Source organism: Archocentrus centrarchus, chromosome 5 (assembly GCF_007364275.1).
Source record: "Archocentrus centrarchus isolate MPI-CPG fArcCen1 chromosome 5, fArcCen1, whole genome shotgun sequence".
Lineage (NCBI taxonomy): Eukaryota > Metazoa > Chordata > Actinopteri > Cichliformes > Cichlidae > Archocentrus > Archocentrus centrarchus.
Genome location: NC_044350.1, coordinates 30762178 through 30786656, shown reverse-complemented (window position 1 = coordinate 30786656; position 24479 = coordinate 30762178). Strand labels below are relative to the sequence as shown.

General features: G+C 40.3%; 1 protein-coding gene across 2 annotated transcripts; it reads left to right on the top strand.

Annotated features, from left to right (window-relative positions):
* Positions 1-837: 837 nt before the first annotated feature.
* draxina (dorsal inhibitory axon guidance protein a) lies at positions 838-24193 on the top strand. Of its 2 annotated transcripts, none has more exons than XM_030729937.1 (7): positions 838-1013; positions 10340-10851; positions 13596-13813; positions 19251-19371; positions 21824-21916; positions 22028-22117; positions 22904-24193. In XM_030729937.1, the coding sequence occupies exons 2-7, from the start codon at positions 10362-10364 to the stop codon at positions 23014-23016; spliced, it is 1125 nt and encodes a 374-aa protein (XP_030585797.1). In that variant the 5' UTR covers positions 838-1013; positions 10340-10361; the 3' UTR covers positions 23017-24193. The 2 variants fall into 2 exon arrangements, with proteins under 2 accessions (XP_030585797.1, XP_030585796.1); XM_030729936.1 differs by having other exon boundaries at positions 10337-10851.
* Positions 24194-24479: the final 286 nt, after the last annotated feature.

Sequence of the window (24479 nt, the reverse complement as noted above, 5' to 3'; positions counted from 1 at the left end):
AGACAGATGATGTTATTTTTGCTCAGGAAAAAAGTACATTAGAACTCAATTTCTGTCCTTGCAGGTACAATTTAGATTAATATACCTTGAAGGTAAACTAAAGAAGGGTTACATATTTGCACTGTTTCTTCAAGACATGAAGTCTGTGTGCAAATACAGACAGAAAATAGGTAAAATATTAATTTTTACTCATTTTGAGGTTTTACTGTTTACTTAAGTTAAATGAAAACCATTTAATGCATTCTAACAAGTTTCACTCTGTATCTTGTATTCTTGTTAGCACTGGCCTCACAGCAAGAAGGTTCTGGGTGTGAAGCTTCACAGGACCTTTGTCCTCTCTGTGCCAGGTGAGTTTCCTCTGGGTGCTCCCCTCTCCTCCCACAGCCCAAACACACCTGTATTACTGCAGGTTAATTGGCGCAGGTTAGTTTGCTGTAGGTGCAGATTTGCCCTGAGACGTCAGTAAGACTGGAAAAGTACCAAACAAAGAGTATGAATGAATCATATAAACATCAACAGCAAATTACTGGACTTCTAATTTTGCACTTAAATATTGTCAAGAGTCAACAATCACAAGGGACGTTTTTTGACGGGCTGAAAATATAATAAAAGTCAAGTTTCTGATCTCTCTGTTTTATTTTCGCTCCTAACTTACAAAACTGATATCAGTTGCCTATTAAGTCACCATTACATCAATACCCAAGCGATTGCCCCCCTCTCTCCTGCATTACCTGCCGGAACACCCTTTGGAGATAAAGCCGGTCCTGACGCTGACGCGCACTCGGGAGCGCGCTCTCCGGAGCGGCTGAGTCTCCTCATCATAAAGAAGCAGGAGAGAGTCCGGATGCTCCGCACATCCAGGGGAGCGGACTACAGAGGTGCTGCTGCTGCTGCTGCTGCTGCCGCTGATGCGCTGCGTTTCGGTCCTGTCCTGCTGTCAACCTGCAGCCATATGAGCGAGCTGCTCTTAGAGCCCTGAACATCAGAGGAAAACAACGAGAAACAACCCCAAAGTAAGGCTTTATCTCTACACGGGAATTACATCATTCCCAGAACAAGTGCTTAGGTTGGTTAGTGTTGCGGCTAATATCGTTTATGCAATTTCCTCCCATTGTTTTGGGTGTTTCTGTGATGTTTGTAAATTGTTGCCATTTTATTTCCCCTTGTGTCTTATATATATCTACACATATATGCGTGCGTGCGTGCTTGTGTGTGTGTGTGTGTGTGTGTGTCCAATTCCCAGTTCTGATGCCATCATGGACTTGAATCCTTATTAAAGGGTTTATTGAAAATGTTTCAAACAGGATTTATTGTGTCCGTAAAAACGCACCTGTGTCTTAATAATATCACATGTCTTAAAAACTTAATTAATGCTGATGGTTTCCTTTCAGATTCACCCATTTAAAAAAAAAAAGAAAGAAAGAAAGAAAAAAAACGGTTTGCCTGGCAGGAAAAGCGTCGCTCCTGTGGCTGAAAGGAACGAAGGAGTGTTTGCAAACATCGGATTAGATTTGGTTTGATAGCGGAAAAACAGATTTGACTCGATAATTAATTTAACTTTTGTGGCGGCGGTGTGTCCTGCTGTCATGCTTTTAAATCAGATCAACATCACAAAGGAACTTAATGGCTGTATGCTGTGGGTAGTTATAAATGATCGGAGCGATTATCTCTTCCTGACAGCTCATTGTTGCTCACTGCACACCAAAGACGGCGTGTGACAGTGTGCGTGCATGCGCGCGTGCACGTGCGCTTGTCAGAGAGAGAGAGAGGAGACTGTGTGTGTGTGTCACCTTGCAATTAGAAGTGAAGGGAGCGATTTTTGTGGACTCACTTGAAGGAGTTAATACTAATTAATGGCAAGTCAATCAAGCAGGGAAGCATTAGGCATGATCAGAGAGAGCGTGGGGGGACCCCACAGCGAGTCGACCTCGGGCCCAAATCAAACTCTGATTCAATTATAAATGAACTGGAAATGAAAAGATAACTCAAGGACACATTTACATCATTTGATGTTCAAGTGGAAATTAATTTAGTGTCCTGTTTTTCAGATTCAGTTCAAAGACTTGGAAGATAGTGGTTTGTTTTTAATGTTATCTCTGGCAAAAGCCACACATAATGAATCAAACTCATATCCAGTCTACTGGTATCAGATAGATTCAAACGAACTTGAAAGAATCACTGTTTCTTTGTTTTTTTTCTTCCTTTTTTGCTCTTTCAGTCACTGCACAAACAGAGGTCTTAATTTCTTTGATTCTTTATTGATTTTCAGCCAAAAAGGCTACATTGCTAAACTTCCATCCAGTCTCCTCCACCGTGGTGTGAAACTCGCCTCGAACGCCGCTGCCAAGCGTGGCTGCATCTGTTTGATCAGGACTCTTTCAGCATTGGCAGGCAGTCTGTGCTGCTCGCTTCCACGTAGAGGGGGCAGTCCATTATATGAACTTTGGGCTAATATAATACGCTTGCATGCTTCACTTGATCATCTCTAAACAGGAGTGTTTCCCCCCGCTGACCGGTCAAACTGTTCCCATGCAGAATGTTCAGAGGCAGACCCAGGTGTCCACATTTCATGGGTTAGCAAAGAGCGAGGATTGTTGTCAGCTGCTGAAGCCAAAGCTTTGTTGTTTGTTTTGTGTGTAAGAAGGGATTCAGCTGGTGTCCTTCTCTGCCACAAAATAAGAGATGCCACGACACTTTGTTCTAATTAAGACAGGATAAATCCTCCCTCTGTTTCTGTCTCTCTCGCTCCCTCTTTGATTTCAGTTTCTCCCCTCACCCTCCCTCTCTCTCCCTGCCTCGCTCCTTTCTTTCTCGCTCTCCTCTCTCTTAGAATTACATCTTATTTTCTCCTTTTCACTCGGTTTCTCCCCCTCCTCCTCCCTTTTGTCTCTCTCATTCTCTTTCCTCTCTGTGGGACGCCTCTTGCTGTGCTTCTGGTGCTGTTTGTGTCTCACAGCATTTTTGGAACATGCCTCTATGTGGGTGTCTGGAGGAGGTTTCCCTGCTGTGAGTGTGTATTTGTGTGCATGCGGTGATTGTGACAGAGAGAAAGTGTGTGTGTTAAGTGTGTGCGTCAGTGCATTCAGACGGGCGATGAGGGCCCCATCCCGGGATGTTGCTGATGTTACTTTGCATCAGTGACAATGTTCTGGTCTCGTTCCACATCTGTTGTACCTGCAACCACATTACCACTGAATCATTTTGTCTCTCCCTGCTCTCTGCTCCAGCTCACTTGCTGACAGATGGACCTTCCTTATGGCTCTTGTTTTCTTTTTTTATCACCCTATGTTGCTTCCAGGGGCCCTCGCCATCCAATAAACACCTAAAAGCTGCAAAATCGCTGCAATCTATGTGTGAATCCCATTGATATTGTTTGTGGAGGATTGGAGAGACAAAGCACTCTTATATTGCTGAAGTCAGTGGTATTGGCCCTCGAGGAAATGAAGTTTTATGGTGCTAACTGCAGCTTGGCAGACATGTTTATTATGCACAGACATTTACTGGAGCTGTAATTTAGGTGCTTGTTATTGAGATGATATTTATGATAATTTGGAGGCATAAACTAGACCTAGTTTGCAAAAGAAAAGAAGACAAGTAAGTTCAATGCATCAAATATTCAGCATTATTAAAATGGTATTGCTCTGTGTGGAGCAAAACTGAATTGTATTTGTGACAGATTTATTATGCATTTTTTGTGCTTTTTTTTTCTTTTCCCTGTCTGTTCTGTTTCTGGTTTAAGTATATCCTTGAGCTGCTGCTCAGTGAAGCAGACAGCTGAAAGGAGATAGGTAGCTTCTTTTTTTATGTCCAGTGACACACTGCCAAAGTGACCTGTGGTCTCTTTTTTTTGAAAGCCTGTAATAGATTTGCAAATTGAGCATATGCTCCAAAGCCTGATTATTAGCTGGTTGATATCTTTCTGCTCCAGTGGATCAAATCTACTGAGTAATTCTGACATTAATCAACAGGAAAGCATTCCTGAGTTAAACCTCATATTGCTGTATGTGGCCGGGAAACAAGAAAAAAAAAAAAAAGTCTCAAATGTGGCCTCTGTCTGACATGACAGCTCTGCTTCTACAGCCTGTTCCCGGAGTCTTTGTTTGCTGAGTCCTTATGGCCCTGCTGGTTGCTATGAGAGATAAAACAACAGGAGCAGATGGCTCCTGGAGGTTTGGTGTCACAGCAGGTGAAGCTAAAAGATGCACACATGCAGCAGTTTAATAACAGGGTGGCCTCCCGTTCCGCCTCACTGCTTTCCCTCTCCTTCCCAATATCAGCCGCAGATCTGGGTGCAATCTCTGCTAAGTATATTCTTATAAGGAGTGCGTCCTGCTTAAGGGACTGACCAGTTGATCAAAGACTGGAGAGAGGCCCCTGATCTCATCAGAGCTTAATCATCCAACCCTCTAATAGTGCCCCCTTTGCAATTTCTTGTGAGATTACCTATCATTTCATACATACTCCACTCTATTCTGATTCATGTCTCCCAGGTGGCCTCATGCTGCACACTGAGCTTATAAAAACTCCTGCAGTATATATTGTGTTTTCTACACACTGTTGGGTATAACCTACTTTTTTGCTCACCTGCTTCCTAAAAATGTGGATTTTTTTAAAAAACATTTTATTACATTTTATATTACTACACATTGTTTCCCTCTGTACACGGATGATCTCCACACCAATAAAATACTTTACAGCCTCAAGAGTCGAGGTTCAAAGTGACATCCAAGATGTGTCATATTCCTTTTAAAAATCGTATGTGTGTACTTGGTTATTACTTCTGGACCTTAAATTTCCCATGACATCATGTCCATCCTCTCCACTTTATCCTAAATATAGCTACATAAATAACCAAAATATAGGCCCCAGAGCGGATATGATGAACGTTATTTGTCATTTGATATGATGGAGCAAATAATAAAGCATTTAATTGGCTTTTGTTTATTGTTTAAGTGGAAAATTTTGGTCCATCAAAGAATAAAATCTATAAAGACAGCCATCAGTCTTTTTATTTTTACTCTGCTGCTCACAGCAGTGTTGGATTTTTTTTAAAGGACTCATTTCTAACACTGTTTCTAAATAAAATAAAAACTCCCTGATATTATCTGACAGTCTGTTAGACAGTCACTCCTAAGGGTGCATCAGGCGTCCCAGTGTTTACATTTGTTAAAGTCTTTTCATAAAAATCAAACATTTCCATGTAAGAAAATGCCTGTATCTAGGCAACTTTCCTTTTAACATTTGCAATTAAAATAGGTTCTCTAATTTACTGTAAAAGACCATAAAAACATGGTTGCCTGGTAAGACTGTGAAGCTGTTCATTTTTGACTCTGGACCAAAAAAAAAAAAAAAATGTAGCAGTGCACCAACAAAGCCAGAGCCAGACACTGCAGGGTAGCTGACATGGATGTAAACAATATGGGATTTAAAGCAGTTCAAAGAAAATTGAAAACATAATAAGTTTTATTGAGAACCAGAAGATAAGAGCAATCAGAGCACTGAGATTTAAAAAAAAAAAAGGTATATATCAAAAATAACCAAAAGTGCCAGAATGATGGCAGAAATTGTTGAACCCCCTCAGTGCGGTTAAAAGTGTAATTAAATAGGTTTTCAGAGCCTTTCATTCTTTCAACTACAAGTTATCTCATAGAAGCCATGAAAGCTAACACCCAGCCATAATTTGCTTCTTTAAATGTTGCCATTCAAGTGGCAGATTAGCTCACTGCGCAATGAAAGTTGTCAGGCCACTCATTCAGTCTGCCATCACCTCAGTAGCAGAGGCCCTGCTGTGCCCTACCTACAACACTCAGGCTGGTATAATACAAGTTCTGGCAAGAGGCTGTGTTGTTCATGAAGACTGTTTATCACACACAAGAGACTGTGCTTAAAATGTGGAATGCCACCCAGAGTGCTCCATTATCATCCCCATCCTGTGTCTCCTCAAAGGGCCACCTGTTAGCAGCACATGAAAGTATGAGAGGAGAAAACAGGGAACTGGTGTGCTGAGATACATGGCCTCCCTCCTCCACCGCCTGCTTTCCCTTTCACATAACACATCTATGAAGACCTTAGTTTGGATGGGGCGCCTTCTGCTTCTGTGGAGGTGTAACAGTTTTGTTTCTTCAGTTTTTTGTGCTGTATATAAATATATATATATATATATATATATATATATATATATATATATATATATATATATATATATATATATATATATATATATATATATATATATATATATATATATATATATATATATTTTTTTTTTTTTTTTTTTAATTCCTTTCAGAGTTTCTCCCTTTATCTCCAGTTCAGGTGATTTTGTTATTTCTTATTCCGCAAGCAATGTGAGTGTTTATCCTAAATTAGACATGTAGATATAGATATGAAATAAATGCATTTATCTTTCAGTGCCTGTCACTGAAGAGTCAGCAGGATTGATGTAAAGAAATATTTCAAAATCTTGATTCATTTGTGTCTTTGAGCCAGGGTTTTGTGTTTTGGTGGAGTCACGGTTTGTTTTTGAGAAAGTATTTACGTCCAAGCTTTGGAGTCTTCTGTTAGTGGTTTGATCTCATGTCCCCCTGTGCTTATGAGGCTTTGTTATTTTGTGCCTTATTCCCTTGCTTAGCTGTGTTGATTAAAGGTTTGTTAGTTCCCGTTTGTATTCTCATTCTGCTCCCTCAGTCTTGTCTCTGTGTTTGTCTCTATATCAAGTTTGTATGTGTGAGTTTGTCTCTCACTTCCTTTGGTTTTACTTTGATGGACTTTTGTCTCTTGTGCTTGTATCTAGTTTACTTCCCTTGTCTTGCTATTCCTGATTTCTTCCCACCTGTGTCTCCCCCCTTCATTACCTGGTGTGTATTTACCTCCCCCCTTGTCCTTTTTTATGTAAGTAAGTAAGTAAAGTTTATTTCTAGAGCGCTTTACAAGAACAAAGTTCACAAAGAGCTTTAAAAACATAATAAAATGGCACAGTTAAAATGGAATAGTGGAATTAAATAAAAGCCAACCTGCACAAATGGGTCTTCAATTTCTTTTTAAAAAATGTCAACAGAGTCTCCAGATCTTAAATCCAGTGGGAGTGAATTCCACAACTTAGGGGCCACAACCTCACTTAGGGTCCTCCTGGTATATAAAATATAAAATATAAAACTGCATGTATGTGCACATACATGCAGGTGACCTAACTAAAATCAAATGAGCGGCTCACAGATTTCACATCAGATCACTATGGCAGCTCATTTGCAGAATTTCTCTTATAATATGAATAGAAACCTTTTTCAGCTCTAAATAATTAATGTAGTTGCTGAATCTGTCTTCAGTTTCAGCGGCGCCGATGGATTTGTTTTTTCTAGTGAAGACAACAAGTTTATGCAAATGAGAAGCGGTGAATTTGATGTCTCACCTGGTGCAAGAGGAAGGTACCAGAATGCATTGTGAAGCTGATTACATAGACCGTATACAAGACTCAGTGATGGTTTTGTGAGCATCATTCCTGGCAGGAAGGCACCTTTCCCAAAATGCTAAGCCATTATTTTGATAAATGTGTGCTGAGGACTTTGGAGATGTAATCCCTTACACAATCCTCTCGTTTCACTGCCTTCCACCTCAGTTAACTTTAAACGTTTTGTTTGTTTTCCCTTCTAAATCACCCCTTTGGCCAGATAAGATCCAGGCCACTTGACACCAGCATCAATTCATGTGTCAAATAGACAGAGTGCACACCCAGCTAAACACTATATATGTGTGCGACACGGCCGATTACCCTCCCCTTCGACGCTCTGAAGGCCCGTTTGACGATAAAGGTCTCACCTCAGTGGCCAGCCTCACACTCTTGTTTGCAAATTGCACAACTGATCGAACTCCCAGAGGCCAACAGATGCCGTCTGCCTCTAAATCCCCCCCACCCCCGGCGTGATGCCGGCACTTACAATGCGAACATCCCCTGACATCACCAGCATCCTCTCCACCGCGCTCACCCACACAACCTGGCGCCTGTGTGCTGTTTTTAGAAACAGCTAAAATACCGACTTTAAAACCAGGGGTGTGCTTTTTCAGCTTCACGCGTGTGTGTCACTGTGATAAAAGAACTGAGACCTTATCAACCCCCCCAAACTCCACCTCAGAGACACACACACAGCACATGTGCCTACCATCAGCAACAGCTCAATACTTTCTCTCATTGATTTTCTATATGCCCTGCACTGCTGTTTGTCTTTTAACACAAAGGAGTCACCTGTCAGAGCACCATAATGGCATTTTGTATGTCTGTGGCAATTGTGTTAGCCTATTTAAGTGGAGGAGAAAAGAAACCATACCATGTTTAGAAATAACAATATAGCCTATAGACTTGTATGATATGCCATGAGTTGTTATTGTCATTGTTTTGGTATCTAATTGATAGCGAGATAGTTTGCAGAGCATGCAGGAAGCAGGACACAGGAGTCTCTGGAGCTTGAAAAAGGCGACTGGACTTCTTTTTGTTTCTTGAAGACGTTTCACCTCTCATCCGAAAGGCTTCTTCAGTTCTCAACCAAATGGTGGAGAGACCCAGGTATTTAAACCCCTGTGGGCGTAGTCCCCTGGAGGTGGTTATGACCCTCTATTGATCATGTGCTTGAACACATGTGCCCAGGTGTGAAGGGGGCGTGGGTCATATTTAATCAGTGGTTTCAGTTGAAACCAACTTAGGACTCCGCTCCATTGTTTCCTGTGGCCTATTGAGGTCACTGGAACAAAGGTGTGAATGGGGGTTGAGACGTCTGGGAAGGGAGCTCAGGACAGCACTGTAAGCGGGGGAAAGTTGGTGACGTAATCCACCTCCTCTGTTCAATGATGGTTGTTCACAGTGGACATAGATGGCTTCTTTCACTCCTCTTTCAAACCATCTGTTTTCCCTGTCCAAAATGTGGACATTGGCATCCTCAAAAGAGTGCCCTTTTTCCTTCAGATGCAGATGTACTGCTGAATCTTGTCCTGTCGAGGTGGCTCTTCTATGTTGTGCCATTCGTTTGTGAAGAGGCTGTTTGGTTTCACCAATGTAGAGGTCCGAGCACTCTTCACTGCACTGAACAGCATACACTACATCGCTGATCAGGATGCAGGATGTGAATTACCTGTGCTATTCTCACACTGGCAGAAATCCCAACAAGCGAATATCACACAGGCCGTTGAAGCTGGCAGGGTAAAGGCTGCTTAGTGTCCCACCCGACTGTGCTGGACATCTGTACTCTTACATGCACACCTGTCATGTAATGTCTAAAAAGGTCCAGGGGTGCAGTGAATGTATGAAATCAGCTTCACGCAGCTGTTTTACATCAGAGCTACAGAAAACAAAAAGATTTTTATATTTCTGTAATCACTGAATATAAATCACGTCTTCAACTAAATATGCTAATGTACAATTGAAATTGAGCCTCACTGCAGTCAATGTTGGGATGATATGATGGGGAAAAGAAAAAAAAAACATGAGTTCTTTTTGAGTTTACTTTTTTAAGACAAAGCACCATTTCATTCACATTTGGATGAAGTGCCAGTGCAGATACAAAGAACCTCATATTTCAGTTCAGTCACACCTCACACGTGTGTTGACTTTTGTATGGTTGGAGAGCTCTTCAGACCACTGAATAGGCAGTGATGAAGAATGTGCACACTGCAGCATCTCATAATGAGTACAGCATAGAGGTACTTGAATGAATTAAAAGAACAAGCTTATGCACATCTCTCTGTCGTCTCTTCAAATCCACCGAGATAAATGTTTGTGCTTGAGAGGCTGACAGTGAAGTAGTCTCAATTTTGGGGGTGATGAATACAGCAGAGTAAAGTACACATTAAGGACCCGTGGTCTCCAACTTCTTCACAAAAAGGCAGTCAGTCAGAGCTAAATGAGGGATGCCCCCTTTGAAGGAAGTTGCATTTATTATGTATCTGATATTTTTCCAGAGAGATATGCCACTGAAGGAAATGATGATTGTTAAGGAAAATTTATAGGACATTGAAAAGGCCATAACTGATCAGAGATGAAGCTAACATAGATCTTAATCAAAACCTCAAATATCAACTTTACAGTGGTGAAAGATGGAAAGCCTGTGGAAAGGATAAGTGGAAGAAAATGGATGGATGGACAGATAGATATTTCTTTTAGGGATGATAAAAATTATATAATAGAGTGCTGAAATATAGACAATGAGTATTTGATACTGAAAACTAATTCAATTTATTTTTAAAATGTAAGCTAAATGTAACTTTTAGATTTTTGTGAAAAATCTGATGAAATCTGAATTCGCCGCAGAATACGGGATGGGCAGCACTGAGAAATATTTCCTCTTCCCAGCAGGTGGCATTGTGCTGGACAGACGATGGCTCTCTCCTGGAGTCTGTTGCTGCTGTTTGCCGCCCTGTCGCTGTCACACAGCGCTGAGCATGGAGTTCCTCATGGCAAGAGGAGGCAGGCGCAGACCTCAGCAGGTGGCAGCAATGCCCTACAGTACCCCTCGCAAGGTCTACAGGGCCACGGTTACAGCAGGAACCGCAGAGGGCATGGCAGCCAGGGGGCCCGGGGTGCCAAAGGTGGAGCTGGGCTGCTCTCCCACAGGCCTCTGCACCCCTTAGCTAGACCTGAGGATGATGGGACAGGCCTGGAAGGTCTCAGCCCAGTGAGACTGGAGATGGGGCCGGGCAGGGACAGAGTTCGAATGAGTGTGAAGAGTTCATCCCAGGTCCAGGAGAACCAGCTTGTAGGAACACGCAAGGAGAGAGGGCATGGACATGGAAATGGAAATGGACATGGGCACCATTCTGAGCACAGGAGACAAGGGAGCAGGCGTGACAAGGGGCGACACAGAAAAGGTGAGCTTACCATAAACCCAGACATACACTTGTGGTAAGACGTTTGCATACATTCATCACGGGCATGAATGTCATGGTAATTTGGGGCTTTTAATGATTTCTTTGAACTGTTCCTTTTCCAGGGTGCAATGATTGTACAGCATAGATAATGAATGACATTAAAAAACAAGGTTTGGGTACAAGATTCTCTCAAATACACACAGGGTCAAAAGTCTGCATACAGACTTAAATATATAAACTTAGCACAAAAATTAAGGAAATTTGTGTTTGGTTGATTATTTCTTTGTTGTAACGATGCTTCTTATACTGTTGGAAAGCCTGTTTATTTCCCCTTAAATGGTGCCAAATCTGTGAGGAAAATGAGGATTGAGCAGAAGAGTTGAGTGTGTGCGTTGCGCCTGTGAAAAACTTGCCAAATCTTCTCTGCCAGTGCCAAACAGCTCATTCTGATAACAACTCGTTTTAAGCTTCTGGTACCCCAGGTGCTAACAATCAGACTTGTCATCATTTGAAGCAATTTCAGTGCAGAGATATCGAGATGATATTCTGCAAACAGTGGCAATCCCATGTCTCCACAGTCTGGGACCAAATTCTATCTTCCAAGATGACATTCACCCACAAAGTGGGGTTTGTCAGAGATTATCTCCAGAATAGTCCTCCAGTGGACTATGCTTAAAACCCGGGTCTGTGCCAGAAAACCAATGAATTTAAATGAACTCCACCTATTCTGTCAAGAAGAGTGATCAAATACCCAGCCAGATGTTTGCTACCAAAAGTGCCTATCATGCCCATGATGAGTGGATGGAAACTTGTGACCACAACACTACACATGCCTTCAATTCAGTTCAATTTTATTTGTATGGCACCAAAGTACAACATCAGTCACCTTAAGGCACTTTATACTGTAAGGCAAAGACCCTACAATACTACAGAGAAAACCCAACAGTCAGACGACCCCCTATGAGCAAGCATTTGGCAACAGTGGGAAGGAAAAACTCCCTTTTAACAGGAAGAAACCTCCAGCAGAACCAGGCTCAGGGAGGGGCAGTCATCTGCTGTGACTGGTTGGGGCTGAGGGGAGAGAGACAGGACAAAAGACATGCTGTGGAAGAGAGCCAGAGATTAAAAATAACCAATGATTAAATGCAGAGTGGAGTATAAACAGAGTGAAGAAGAAACCCCAGCAGCCTAGGCCTATTGCAGCATAACTTAGGGAGGGTTCAGGGTCACCCGATCCAGTCCTAACTATCAGCTTTATCAAAAAGGAAGGTTTTAAGCCTAATCTTAAAAATAGAGAGGGTTTCTGTCTCCTGAATCCAAGCTGGGAGCTGGTTCAACAGTAGAGGGGCCTGAAAGCTGAAGGCTCTGCCTCCCATTCTACTCTTAAGTATACTAGGAACCACAAGTAAGCCAGCAGTCTGAGAGTGAAGTGCTCTGTTGGGGTGATATGATACTGTGAGGTCTTTAAGATAAGATGGCGCTTGATTATTCAAGACCTTGTATACATCAGACTCTCCTCTTATTATCCTTGATTGCAAGGGTTTCCAGCACTGGTCAAACAACAAGAAACTTGACATGGACGACATGCAGTCACAGCAGGAAAATAAAGTTGAATGACAAATGAACTTAAGCTGCTTTAGTATCGTGGTCTGATATTGTTGTATACTAATGCACTGACTTGGAACCTTGGAAGGAACAAAGTCATTGTAAATGTTTCTAGTAATATTGCTAATATATATATATATATATATATATATATATATATATATATATATATATATATATATATATATATATATATATATATATATATATTTAACTTTAATGAGTCAAAATCTTTGTGTTGGTCATGTCTCAGGGACACCAAAAACAAGCAGAGGACTTTTTGTTTAAAGTATCCTTGCTGTGAAGGTTGGGCACGGTGTTGACTGGTATTCTCTCCATGGTGTTCAATAGAACAATTGCTCTCACCTTACATTAGAAACCACTGTTACATGTCATAATGCTGTACAAATCGGTCAGTTTGATCAAGTGGACAGCTTTAGAGGTCTGGACCTGGACAAATCTATTTGGCTTTGAACCTAAATGAATAACAATTACATTTGGAAAGTTTTGTAAATATGACATAATGTGACATAATACATTGCTTTCAGATATTAAGATGAAATCTATGGCATGACAGATTAAAAACAAAAACACTCATTTACCACTTATGTCTCTAGGTGAATTCAGGTTTTTGGTGTGGTGTTTGCAGAATTCAAAACTACGCTCTGTATAACAACAGGAACATTTCATCTCAGAGACATCGTCCCGGCCACTGTAGACAGCCCACAGATGAACCTGAGAAGCATTTTTATTGGACTTGATGCAGAATAAATGCTACTTTATGGAAACTGGAGAATTAGCCAAAACCTCCTTTGTGGAAAGAAGTGTTAATATTGGTTTTGTTTTTAAGTGACATTCCTGTGCTTTTTGCACTACAAATAAAATTCCATTCACTTTCACTGTAATACTGTTGAGGCACAATTTCCAAAGACAGATATCTAAAAAAAAAGAGAGAAAAAAATCAGGTCAAATATAGCTAAACTCCTTTGGTTTGATGAAACAATCTCACAGTCAGTCTAGTAATTTTCAGCATCAATATGGCTTATTTACATTTTAAAAATTGCAGCAGACCCTGTCAACATTTGTTTGAAAAATTAAAATATATCTCTATATATCTGTGCATACATTTTACTGTCCAGGGTTTTCTTCAGGGCTGAGCTCCGCATTGAAGGACAGAGATCTATTCGAGGATCCACTCTCCTCCTCTGCTTCTTCCACCTCCCCCTCTCTTAGCGTGACCCCACCCAGTGAACCCCCTTCCCCCATCATTGGTGTCTTTGGCTCCGGCTCCTCTACGGTTACCACAGTGATGAACGAGCATCCCCCAACGCTGTCCCCGGCCTCAACCAAACCCCAGGTAACCAACGAAACTGGAGTGCTTGTTAAAGGCTGGGTGTGCTGTGCCTCAGTGTGATTTCAGTGTGTGGTGGAAATAGAGTGAAAATGGGCCCCATTACAGCCGTTATGCTGCCACAAGCCTCATAGCTCATCTTAGAAATGGCGCTCTCTCTATAGCGTGGACCCGAAAGTGCTCCTTGTGAAAAATGTCCTCCAGCAGACCAAACTGGCTGCCTTTTGGTCACAGTGCGAATGATAGTTATGACCTGTTCTGTATATTAAAACTGCACCTCTGGAACCCAAAATCACACAGTTCAGAGTCCAGCAGCACATTTACTGTAACTACCCTCCAATTTCTTTATTAAAAAACCACCTCAGGACAAAATCTGTGGGAGCAGAGAGTCCCTTTTTTTTGTGTCTGGCTGGGCATATGTCATGAAAGAAATCTGCAGGGATTATGAGGAATCACTCACCACCTGTCAAACCCACCCAGCATGATGCTTAAATAGCATTCATGATGGAAAAAAAAAAAAATATTTTCCCGAGACTCCATACTTAAAACTGTTTGCCACATTTGCCACAACTGCTGTAAACACCTAAGATTTTAACCAGTGGAGTTGCTGGACAAAAACCCGAAGGTTAGGTAACGCTGAGCTGTTGTAGAAAATTAAAGACGTTTTGTGTTTCTTTTAAAATGGCTCTTTAGCACTCGCGGTCCCTCATTAAGTTGTGGGTGCACACTTGAGACCTTTTTCAAACCATTAGTAAACGTTTCTTTCAGCCACGACCCTTCCACAACCTTAACTGCATGTTTACTACTAAAGGCCTTGAAACCTTCAACTTTCCCAAACCTACAAGTTGCATTTGTGCCAAAATCCAACCAGCCTTAACATTGTGTTGTCCCTTAAAAAGGGTTATTAGGTAGAGGTCTGCTTTTAGTGCTGTTTCTTTGCAGGCAAAATAATGCAAAATTGCCTGACTGATTTCCATTTAATGTGGTGGAGCACAGGCAAAGGAAGACCCAATCCATTTTGAGTATCCCCTTCTTTAAAACTACACGGTGGGCACTGGCCTCGGCAGAGTTCTTTATTTTTACATAGCAATTTTAACACTTATAAGTTTAAAATAAACATTGATTTTGGATAAGAATTGTGTGTTTGTCATGTTTGTACATTCAGCCCACAGGGGGCTTCATTTATTAAAGTTTTCTTAATCCTAAAATCGCTCCTGATGGTGTGCTTATGTTTGTCTCATGAAAGATGCTAAGCATAAAAAAAACCTTGCTTAATCAGGTTCTAAGAATCTCATTTGCAACTTATATATAACCTCAAACAAGGCTGTAGATAAGAAGACAGTATGCCTTAGGATTTCTCTTTTAATAATGCCGAGACGAATGATGGTTTAGTCAGGAATGGAATGAAAGAGAAAGGCAAACTTTTTTGGATATTATGGCGATAATAGAGGTGATTCTGCACTGTGATTGTTAACAAAGCTTGTGCAACTCTGGAGCGGTCACTGCACAGAACGAGGTAAATCAGAAAGGCAGAACTGTAAAAATCGTCCCAGATTTACATCAAATCTAGACTTTAAAAAAAATTTCCACACGGTTTTCAGCTTAAAGTAATTCTTATCAGTGAGATCCCTGATGTTTTGTTGCCTTATAAAAACCGCATCCTAATTTAACTGTTTATTTTCAGAGATGAAAATCATTCTTATTCAATAGGTCACTCTTCTTCTTAGGTCATCAAACAAACAACTAGTGCAAAAGGCAAATCTAATTTACATTTAACTTTTCAGCATCTGGCTCAGTTTCTACAATGAGACTACCATGGTAACGATGAGTGAGAATAGGAATGAAGATGCTTGTGTAAGACACCAGGACACAGGCGAGATGAATTAGTGGCAAAGACACAAACAAATATTTGCAGGAATGGTGAGGCTATTTTCCAGGGGAAAATCTTTCAAAATAAAACAGGATGAGAGGACAATTCACGAATGCACGAAGAGACAAGAATGGGGAAGGCAAAGTAAACAAGGAAAAGCATGACACATGGAAAACACAAAGGAAAAAAAGGAACCAAAGAAAACCTTTTGGAGCAGAAATCGTGGCACCGTCTACTTCTTAGTCTGAGTTTCTGAGACCCCAGGAGAGGGTGCATGTCAGTCCTCTGACAGCTGTCAAATATTATTGGATCAAAGCGGAAAAAATACTTAGCCTCCTCTGAACCCAGATTCAGTGATAGAGGACGGCGGGAGGCTTCTTAATTAATGTTCGATCTTATGCTGATGGTTTAATGAGCAGTTGAGGAGAAGCAGGTACCCCCCACCCCCACCCCCACCCTGCAATTAATCAGATTGTTATTTCCACAGGCACATTTCCTGAGGGTAAAAGGACACAATTTGGATTTGTTTCCAAGACAAGCTCTTTTTGGATAGATCAAGTATTCCTCGTGAGATATCGCAAAGTCCTGCTGACTTAATTATACTGTGTAACATTTCTGTTTTGTTTCACCTCTCTGAGGAGAACGGCAATAACTGTGTTTTCATTACTTTTTAGTGGTGTCTTAGCTATTCACCAAGAAGATTTTTTTTTTTTTTTTTTTGTAGCCGTGTGTCCTTAAAAATCGTCTGGATGAGTAAAGGACAAAAGAAGAAACTATCTGTCACAGATGAACAGTATCTGAAAGTCATGTGCTTAGGAAATCCAGCAGAGGACCTAAGAGATCTGGACCTTCAGTTGATCCATTTACTGTTTGCCAAATTCTCATCAGAAATGGTCTCTGTGGAAGACTCGCTGTTAAGAAGCATTCTTAAGGAAGGGAAACAGGGAGAAGGCTGAAGCAGGTGAATGAACGCTATACCACCCAAAAAGTGTCTAATTGGCATGACATTCATCCCAAACAGACCACACAGAGCACACCTGGATAGAAAAAACCCACAGTGGAACACTATTAGTCATGGATTGGCCTCCCCAGAGCCTGGACCTCAGTATTATTGAAGCATTTTAGGATCATCTTGACAGAGAATGAAACAAAAGAAAGGCAGGCAACATCCAAAGAGCTTTGAATTCCTGAAGACAACTCAAAGAAATGACAAGAAAACTTGCCTAAGAGAGTTCAGGCTGTGCAAGCTCTTGTGCAATTGTAGAAACTCTGTTGTTGCCTTACATACTGTATTTCCATGCATGTTTCGACATACTTCAATAAATCACCACACCTATTTCCCATTCTCCCGACAAAATATAAAGAAATGAGGGGTGCCTCAAGACTTTTGTGTAGTGTTGTGTATGAAATGTATTTATTTTGGTGCAGAATGTGTGCACTTAATTCAAACTGATGGCCTCCTGTGAGCATTAAATAATGACTTAACATATATGGCTATTTCTTCATAGTGTATAATGCTTCTGAATGACGTGCTATGAGATACAGCTGCAGTCAGATGAAGTCAAGTTTTGACTTCTTGGTGACCATCAGACGCTCATCTACATAGCAGCATGTTACTGAAGCAGGATAAATTTATGGCACTTTTATATAAACTAGGATCAGTTACAAGGTATCCAGCTACTGATTTGAACATACTCAAGTAACAAGAAGAATTACACACAGAAAAATAAGTGTGTGTACATAATCATGACTATTAGAAAATGAAAGTGAATTATTGCATATTAGTAGAGTAGTCAGACTGGAGTTGCCACTATTTCATCACTGTGTAGTCTTCTAGCATTTGATGTTATTTTTACTATTTTTTTAACCTGTAGCACCCCAAAGTTAAATGTCCTATTAGGAGCCTCAGAGTGCTATGATTATATGGCACACATTATGTAGTACCAAATGTCCTTCACTAGATGTTTTGACCATTCTTTGAGAGTCATAAAGTTTAGCGTTATTGCATCATATGGTTTTACCTCGGATCATAATGCAAGAGAACAGACAGGACAGCATTCAACATAATTTGTTTTATTGTAGGGTCTTTACCCACAATACAAAGCGCCTTGAGGCGACAGTTTGTTGTGATTTGGCGCTATATAAATAAAATTGAATTGAATTGAATTGAATAATAGATAAAATCATTGAAAATAAGTAAAGATTCACAAAATAAAGACATGGGAACACAAAATTATTTGTCCTGCAGGTAATGGAAGAGAAGTTACTTTTGCGTTCTCCCACCAAATATAATAACACAATGTCTTTTTGATGATGAGGGGATGGAAGAAAGAAAGAAAGAGCTTTATTTGTCACATACATATACATGCAGTGAGATTCAGTCTCTGCATTTAACCCATCACACCTGGGGGTGGGGGGGGCTTGCTCGGGGACCCACAGCGATGCCAGCCCAAGGATTTGAACCAGGGTCCTCTCAGTGATGAACCCTCTTCTTCTCCCCTAGTCCACCACTCCCCAAAAGCTCCTATTTTTCACTGATTTCTAAAGTTGAGCATTAAACATTAATCTATCAAGTAAAATAACAGACGACAGTCGCACACAGCAGTTACATGTGGGACTTCAGGTGGCGTGACCGGCCTTACAAGGTATAATTCTAGATACGGGATTTACTTGAGCCATCTGACTATATACAGTGATATAATGAAGATAAAAGAATAGCATGATAAATTGACACATGTTTCTGTGTTTTTTAATACATAGGTGAACAAGCACAGTAGGCCTGGCTACGGTTTTGCTAGTAATAATAATAACAATGTTGCAGTTTATTATTATTATTATATAGTTATAATTATTAGACAAAACATTTTGGTTTATTTCACTTAAACATCCACCTCACATCATATGGCTGTCTGCTGGCTGTCTGCACTGACTAGAAAAGAAAAGGCATGTGTGCATGCAAGTGTTAAACTACATGTGTGTAAACTGTTTGCATATTAACCACCCAAGTGCTGCGTGATGTGTTTTAGTATGCTTGTGTGTGGCCAGCCATGTTCTCTTTTACCAATCGATTGGTTTTTAAAGCTCTGCTGCTACCCCTGTTGTCTCTGTGGGGGTATTTTATAAATCAATGAAGCATCACTGCTGCTGGTCACAACACAGGTCCAATGAATTTCATTAAGAACAGCCTGAATAAATGTACCAGCAAAACACAGTGAGCAAATCAAAGCGCATTCATTTATTGCTGCAGTAGTTTAATTGAAATAACAAAGCATTCATCACAGAAGACAGAAATGCATTCTCCGCATATGCTGGATGATGTCAATATAGAAGTATTATTAATTACACATGTAGTGTACTTATCACAGCTGTGTTTAGATGCATAAATATAGCAGACAACATGCTGAAATGATTTAAAGATGGAATTAGGTGTTTAAAGATCAGGACGTTAGCACGTCTGAGTTGTCCTGTGTTGATTCCTTGCACTAAATATTAGTTAAATTAAAATAAAAATGTTTCCACTGCAATAAGGATAAAAATGTAAGGTGTAGCTTCAAGGTGCACTTTCATTTTCAGAGGTCTGGACGAGGGAAAGGCCAAGGAGAGGTGATGCCAACGCTGGACATGGCTCTCTTTGATTGGACAGATTATGAGGACATGAAACCAGTCGACACCTGGCCATCTTCCAGGAAGAAAGGTTAGTAATGTTACTTTAATTTAGGCAAGCATGTTTGATGAAAACAACAGACATTCAACTCAGATTATTCTCGTTTTATGTGATTAGTTCCATATATTTCAATGAATATGACCACACTAGCAGCTCTCTAAGGTCTCCCTGAGGCACAGTAATACTCAACATCTGAATATCCGTACTCACTATGACACTGTGTTTAACAGTTATAATGTTAGGAACAATCACAACATTAATTTCTTAGACGAAACATCAGGGGACGTAATCACTGAAATCTTACATATTCATCCTCTGGGCACGAGCCAAGTGTGACAAATCATTCAGTTGTTGTAGAGATTTATCTGCAGAAACGTCTCTATTGACACTCACGAGAAAAGCCCCATGCTGCACGGAGGATCGGTTCTCGGGCTCCTCTTGTTTCATCTGTACATGCTTCCTCCAAGTCACATCTTTCAAAACTAGAGTGGCTTATCATCGCTGTGATGACACCAAGATGTATTTAGTTATCTCAACAAACTACGGCTGTATTCCCTTCAATCAAACGGAAACAACACTGAGAACAAATAAGGCTGCACCGACCTCAATCTGTGAAACAAGTGTTTTGGGAAATTATGGATGAGGACCTTTTACTCACCACATTAAGACTGTAGCTAAAGCAGCTTTTTGGCACCTCAAAAATATAACTAACCTCGAATGCTTATTCATGTCTTTATCTCTTGTATCTCTCTCCTAAAAACCACTATCAGAGAGTCACAGCTAGTTTAAAATGCTGCTGCTAGAATTTTAACAATAACTAAGAAAAGAGACCATATCAGACCAATTCTCAGCTCTCATCAGCATTGGCTTCTGGTAAGATTTAGAATTGAATTCAAACTGAGTGGTTTGAGCCCTAAATATATATCTGATAGATTTATATGAGATCTGCAAGAGTCGGTCACCTGGTGGTGCCCAGATCTGGGATGCAATTCACTGCTGGAACCATGGAGGTCAGAGCTGCTCCAACTCCAACTATTATTTTATTATTATTTTTTTTAATAAAAAAGCTAAAAACATTAGTCATCACTGCTTTTAACCAATCAGCTAGCTGTACATTTTTATCCTGTTTAGCTGGACTTCTTTTTCTTGTTTTTTTGCTTGCTGATTGTTTTACTCCAGGTTATTCTCTTTTTTAAAAAAAAATCTATTCATAATCAATGTCATTTCTATTACATTTTTTTGTTTTAGTTTTCTCTTGTAAAGCACTTTGAATAACTGCAGTGTTTGAAAGCTGCTCTATAATGCTCTTGCCTTGCTTGCGGTTCCACAGAAATGTCAGGTGGATGTACATCATGATTTGAATTTATCCATGAGACCTTGAATAAAGTTAGAAACTCTCATGGCAATCTATTTAATAAGTGAAAAACCTTTTCTTGCTGTTGGCACTACAGAAAGGTTAGGTGATGCTCCGTTATCATTCTGATTCATCCAGGAGAGACTTTCAGTATCTGCATCAAATTTCATGGCAATCTGTCTGAGATGTTTAAGTCTGCACCAATGTGAAGAGATTGACTGATAGACCCAATATTGGCATCCCTAGAGACATGCTAAGATGGTCACAAGCTGCATTATTAACACTTTATTTAAATTATATTTAAAATTTAAACAACTTAAGGCTCAACTATGTGTAAATATAAATGCATTAAACATTGTAATACCAGTTTTTTAGGAAGCAAAGTAGCACTTACAGCTGAATTACTCCTTACTAGCAAGAGCAAGGCCAAAGGGTCATCACTGGAGGCCCTCACATCTAAAACAAATTTGCTGACAGTGTTTACTAGTGCCATGTTAAAAATGTGAAATAGTAACTAATCGAAAATATGTGAAATACCACACAAAAAGCAGGATTTTGTAGAAAGAAGAATAGCAGCAAGGGTGAAAGGGAAGGTTTACAAGATGGACGTGATGTATAGTTTGGAGATGTTGGGACTAACACAAAGACTGAGGCTGAGCTGGAGGTGACAGAGTTGAAGATGTTAAGATTTTCTTTGGGAGTGACCAAAATGGACAGGGTTAGAAATGCGTCCCTCAGATGGACAGCTCAGGTCGAGTGTTTTGGAGACGGGGTTGCAGAGGCAAGGCTGAGATGGTTTAGACATGTGCAGAGGGGGGCTAGAGGAAGGTTGGAGAAAGGATCCTGAATGTGGAGCTGCCAGGCAGGAGGAAAAGAGGAAGACCACAGAGAAGATTCACGGATGTGGTGCAGGAAGACATGCAGAGGGTTGGTGTGACAGAGGAGGATGGGATAGGGTGAGTTGGAGGCAGATGAGCCAGTGTGGCAACCTCTAAAGCAATCAGCCAAATACCACACAAAAAGCAGAATTGTGTTACTGCGTGACAAATCAACCAATCTGATTGGATGAGGATGCATATTGATCAACGTTTGGGGATCAAACTCCTGCTTAAACTTCTTGTTTTGCAGACAAGAGGCGGAGTAAGAACCTCAGCAGTGGAAATATGACTGCAGATGCTGATGCAATTGAGCCATGTGACCACCACCTGGACTGTCTACCAGGTCGGTATGAGCAAGAATCATAATTATCTTTCAGGACCGTAACGCGGTCTATTGCTGTATTATTAAATGTCGATGACTGTTAAATGTTGTTGTGTGTTTCTCGTGAACAAGGTTCTTGCTGCGACCTGAGGCAACATGAGTGTAAACCTCACAACAGAGGCCTCAACAACAAGTGCTACGACGACTGCATGTGTGAGGAAGGTGAGCTTTTTTAGTCACTACCAACATCATTAGGCACTTTAGCATCCATAGAAAAGTTAATAGCATCAGTTCATCTTTTCATGTGCAGTTGCGCATGTGGGTCGCTTCCCCCAAGTCTCACTGTTTAAATTAAGATTTTAAGTCTTTGACTGGTAACGGGCCCCTGGAGGGACTAAAAAATTGGCATCTCACTAACGCGGTAAACAGAAAACGTCCCAGCATTAATAAATTACGATTTTCAGGGTTTTATTAAATTGTTTTGAGTTTAGAGATGGATGGATGGATGGATGGATGGAGTTTAGAGATGTTTATTTCATACATCATGTGATGATGACGCAAATTCTTATAAATATTGAATGTGGTTAACTTAATGGCAAACACTTTCATAGTGGTAACTTATACCTCTTCAGCTACAATACCACAGCTCTTTATTCAATCCTAAAATAAAGTATCTCTACTAAATGTGAAACTACTGCCTCTGGTCACTGAAAAACATGCATTTCATATCATTTAAACACCCTATAACAGGGATCCTCAAATCCAGGCCTCGAGGTCCGGTGTCCTGCAGGTTTTAGATGTGTCTCTGCTTCAACACACCTGAGTCAAATATAGAAGTCATTAGCAGGACTCTGGAGAACTTGACTGCATACTGAGGAGGTAAATCAGCCATTTGACTCAGGTGTGTTGGATCAGGGACACATCTAAAAGCTGCAGGACACCGGACCTCGAGGCCTGGATTTGAGGATCCCTGCCCTATAAGATAACAGGTCACTTGTTACATTTCAGGATTTCGTTGTTATGCCAAATTTCACCGGAAACGACGCGTGACCAGGAGAAGGGGTCGTTGCGTGGTGCCAGAGTCGGTCAGCAGTGACCAAGGAGGTTTCATCACCATATGAGAGGGAAGAGGTGAAGGACAAGATGGCGGAAGAACATAGAGAATGACCCCCTGACCAGGGAGCCACACGACCCTGCTAAACTGACCAAGTACTTAGAGGTGATGACTTGCTGGTTTTTTTTATTTTTTTTATTTTTTAAATCAAACCCACAACATAAATCACCCCGATGCCAACATCTGGTCAGCTAATGCATAGTAGCAGGTGGCCAAAATGGAAATAACATTTCAATGTTGAATTGTGGGATACATTATGCAGCCTAATCCAGCAAATCACCAACTTTAAGCACACCTGTTTTAATTTAGTGTTGTTCATTCCTTGTGCATCCCTGCAGGAAGACGGGCTTTCCAAATTGCATTCATTCCACAGTCTCCAGGTTTTCTTTTGTTTTTAAATGTCTTTTTATTTGCCTTAAATTGGTTGAAAAGATTCGCTCATTGGGTGACACATCAGTGACACATGTTTGTAGGTCTCACACCCATTAGTTATTAATATTCACTGCCTTCATGGTTGCTGTTGATGTGGTTTAATTTTAGGCAAGAACAGATTTTGTAAGTTTTCATCATTTTGACCTGTTAAAAAATCATTTTTAGTATTGCTTTAAGATCTTTGGGGTCCCAGAATGGCAGCTTTTTCTGCTTCAAGACCTTTCAGACCAAGTTAAATAAAAACGATCACAAAAATTATAAAATGATCAGAAAAAACATTTTTATCTTCGGCTGTGCGAACAAGCGTGTCAGATTTAGTTGCCTGGTGTTCCAAACAACTGCTAAAAGTTAGTTTTTAAATATTATCTGAACTGGTCTGCTGTCCTGTGTTGTATATATGAATGTGTTTGAACTGCCAACACCTTTTTTTTTTTTTTTTAAATTGACACCACTGTTAAAATGTGCTTAATGATAGTAAGATAAACAAAATGCTTGTTTGACCTTCCATTTTACATGTCTATGTTTTATTTATTCAAAACACGTTCCTGCCTATTTTTATTTTTAACGATTAAACACTTAGTAGGATCTGAGCTGTGTGACGCAAACCTGCTTCTACACATCTACACACTGTTTGGCATTACCACGTCTATACTAACCTACGGTTTTCTATCCTTCAGGCGGTAACTTTATAGATGCTACTGCGTCATGAAGCACAAGAAGAATATTTCTAAATTTAATACCTCTATCATATATAATTTGAAAGTACAAATATATATCAATTTATTTTACATATTTGGGCAAGAAAACATTTTATCCGCTTTTAGACAGTCCCCAATCTTAAAAATTGACATTTGTTATTTGTTTTCTGAGTTTCAGTAAATAACTACTGTCTGTTTTATTTCTTTGCCAATAAGGTGCACAGTGTTAAAATACAAAGAAGAAAGTATTTTGATGCCTGTGAGCCTGCCATGAGATTTAAAAAGGTTTCCAGATTGCATGAAATAAATCATTAATCTATAAATGGTCTAGGTTTTTTAA

Coding starts and splice junctions, on each gene's coding strand:
- draxina (XM_030729937.1), top strand. CDS start 10,362: ATGGCTCTCTCCTGGAGTCTGTTGCTGCTGTTTGCCGCCCTGTCGCTG. Junction 10,852..13,595: donor CAAGGGGCGACACAGAAAAG/GTGAGCTTACCA, acceptor TTTACTGTCCAG/GGTTTTCTTCAGGGCTGAGC. Junction 21,917..22,027: donor CCACCTGGACTGTCTACCAG/GTCGGTATGAGC, acceptor CTCGTGAACAAG/GTTCTTGCTGCGACCTGAGG.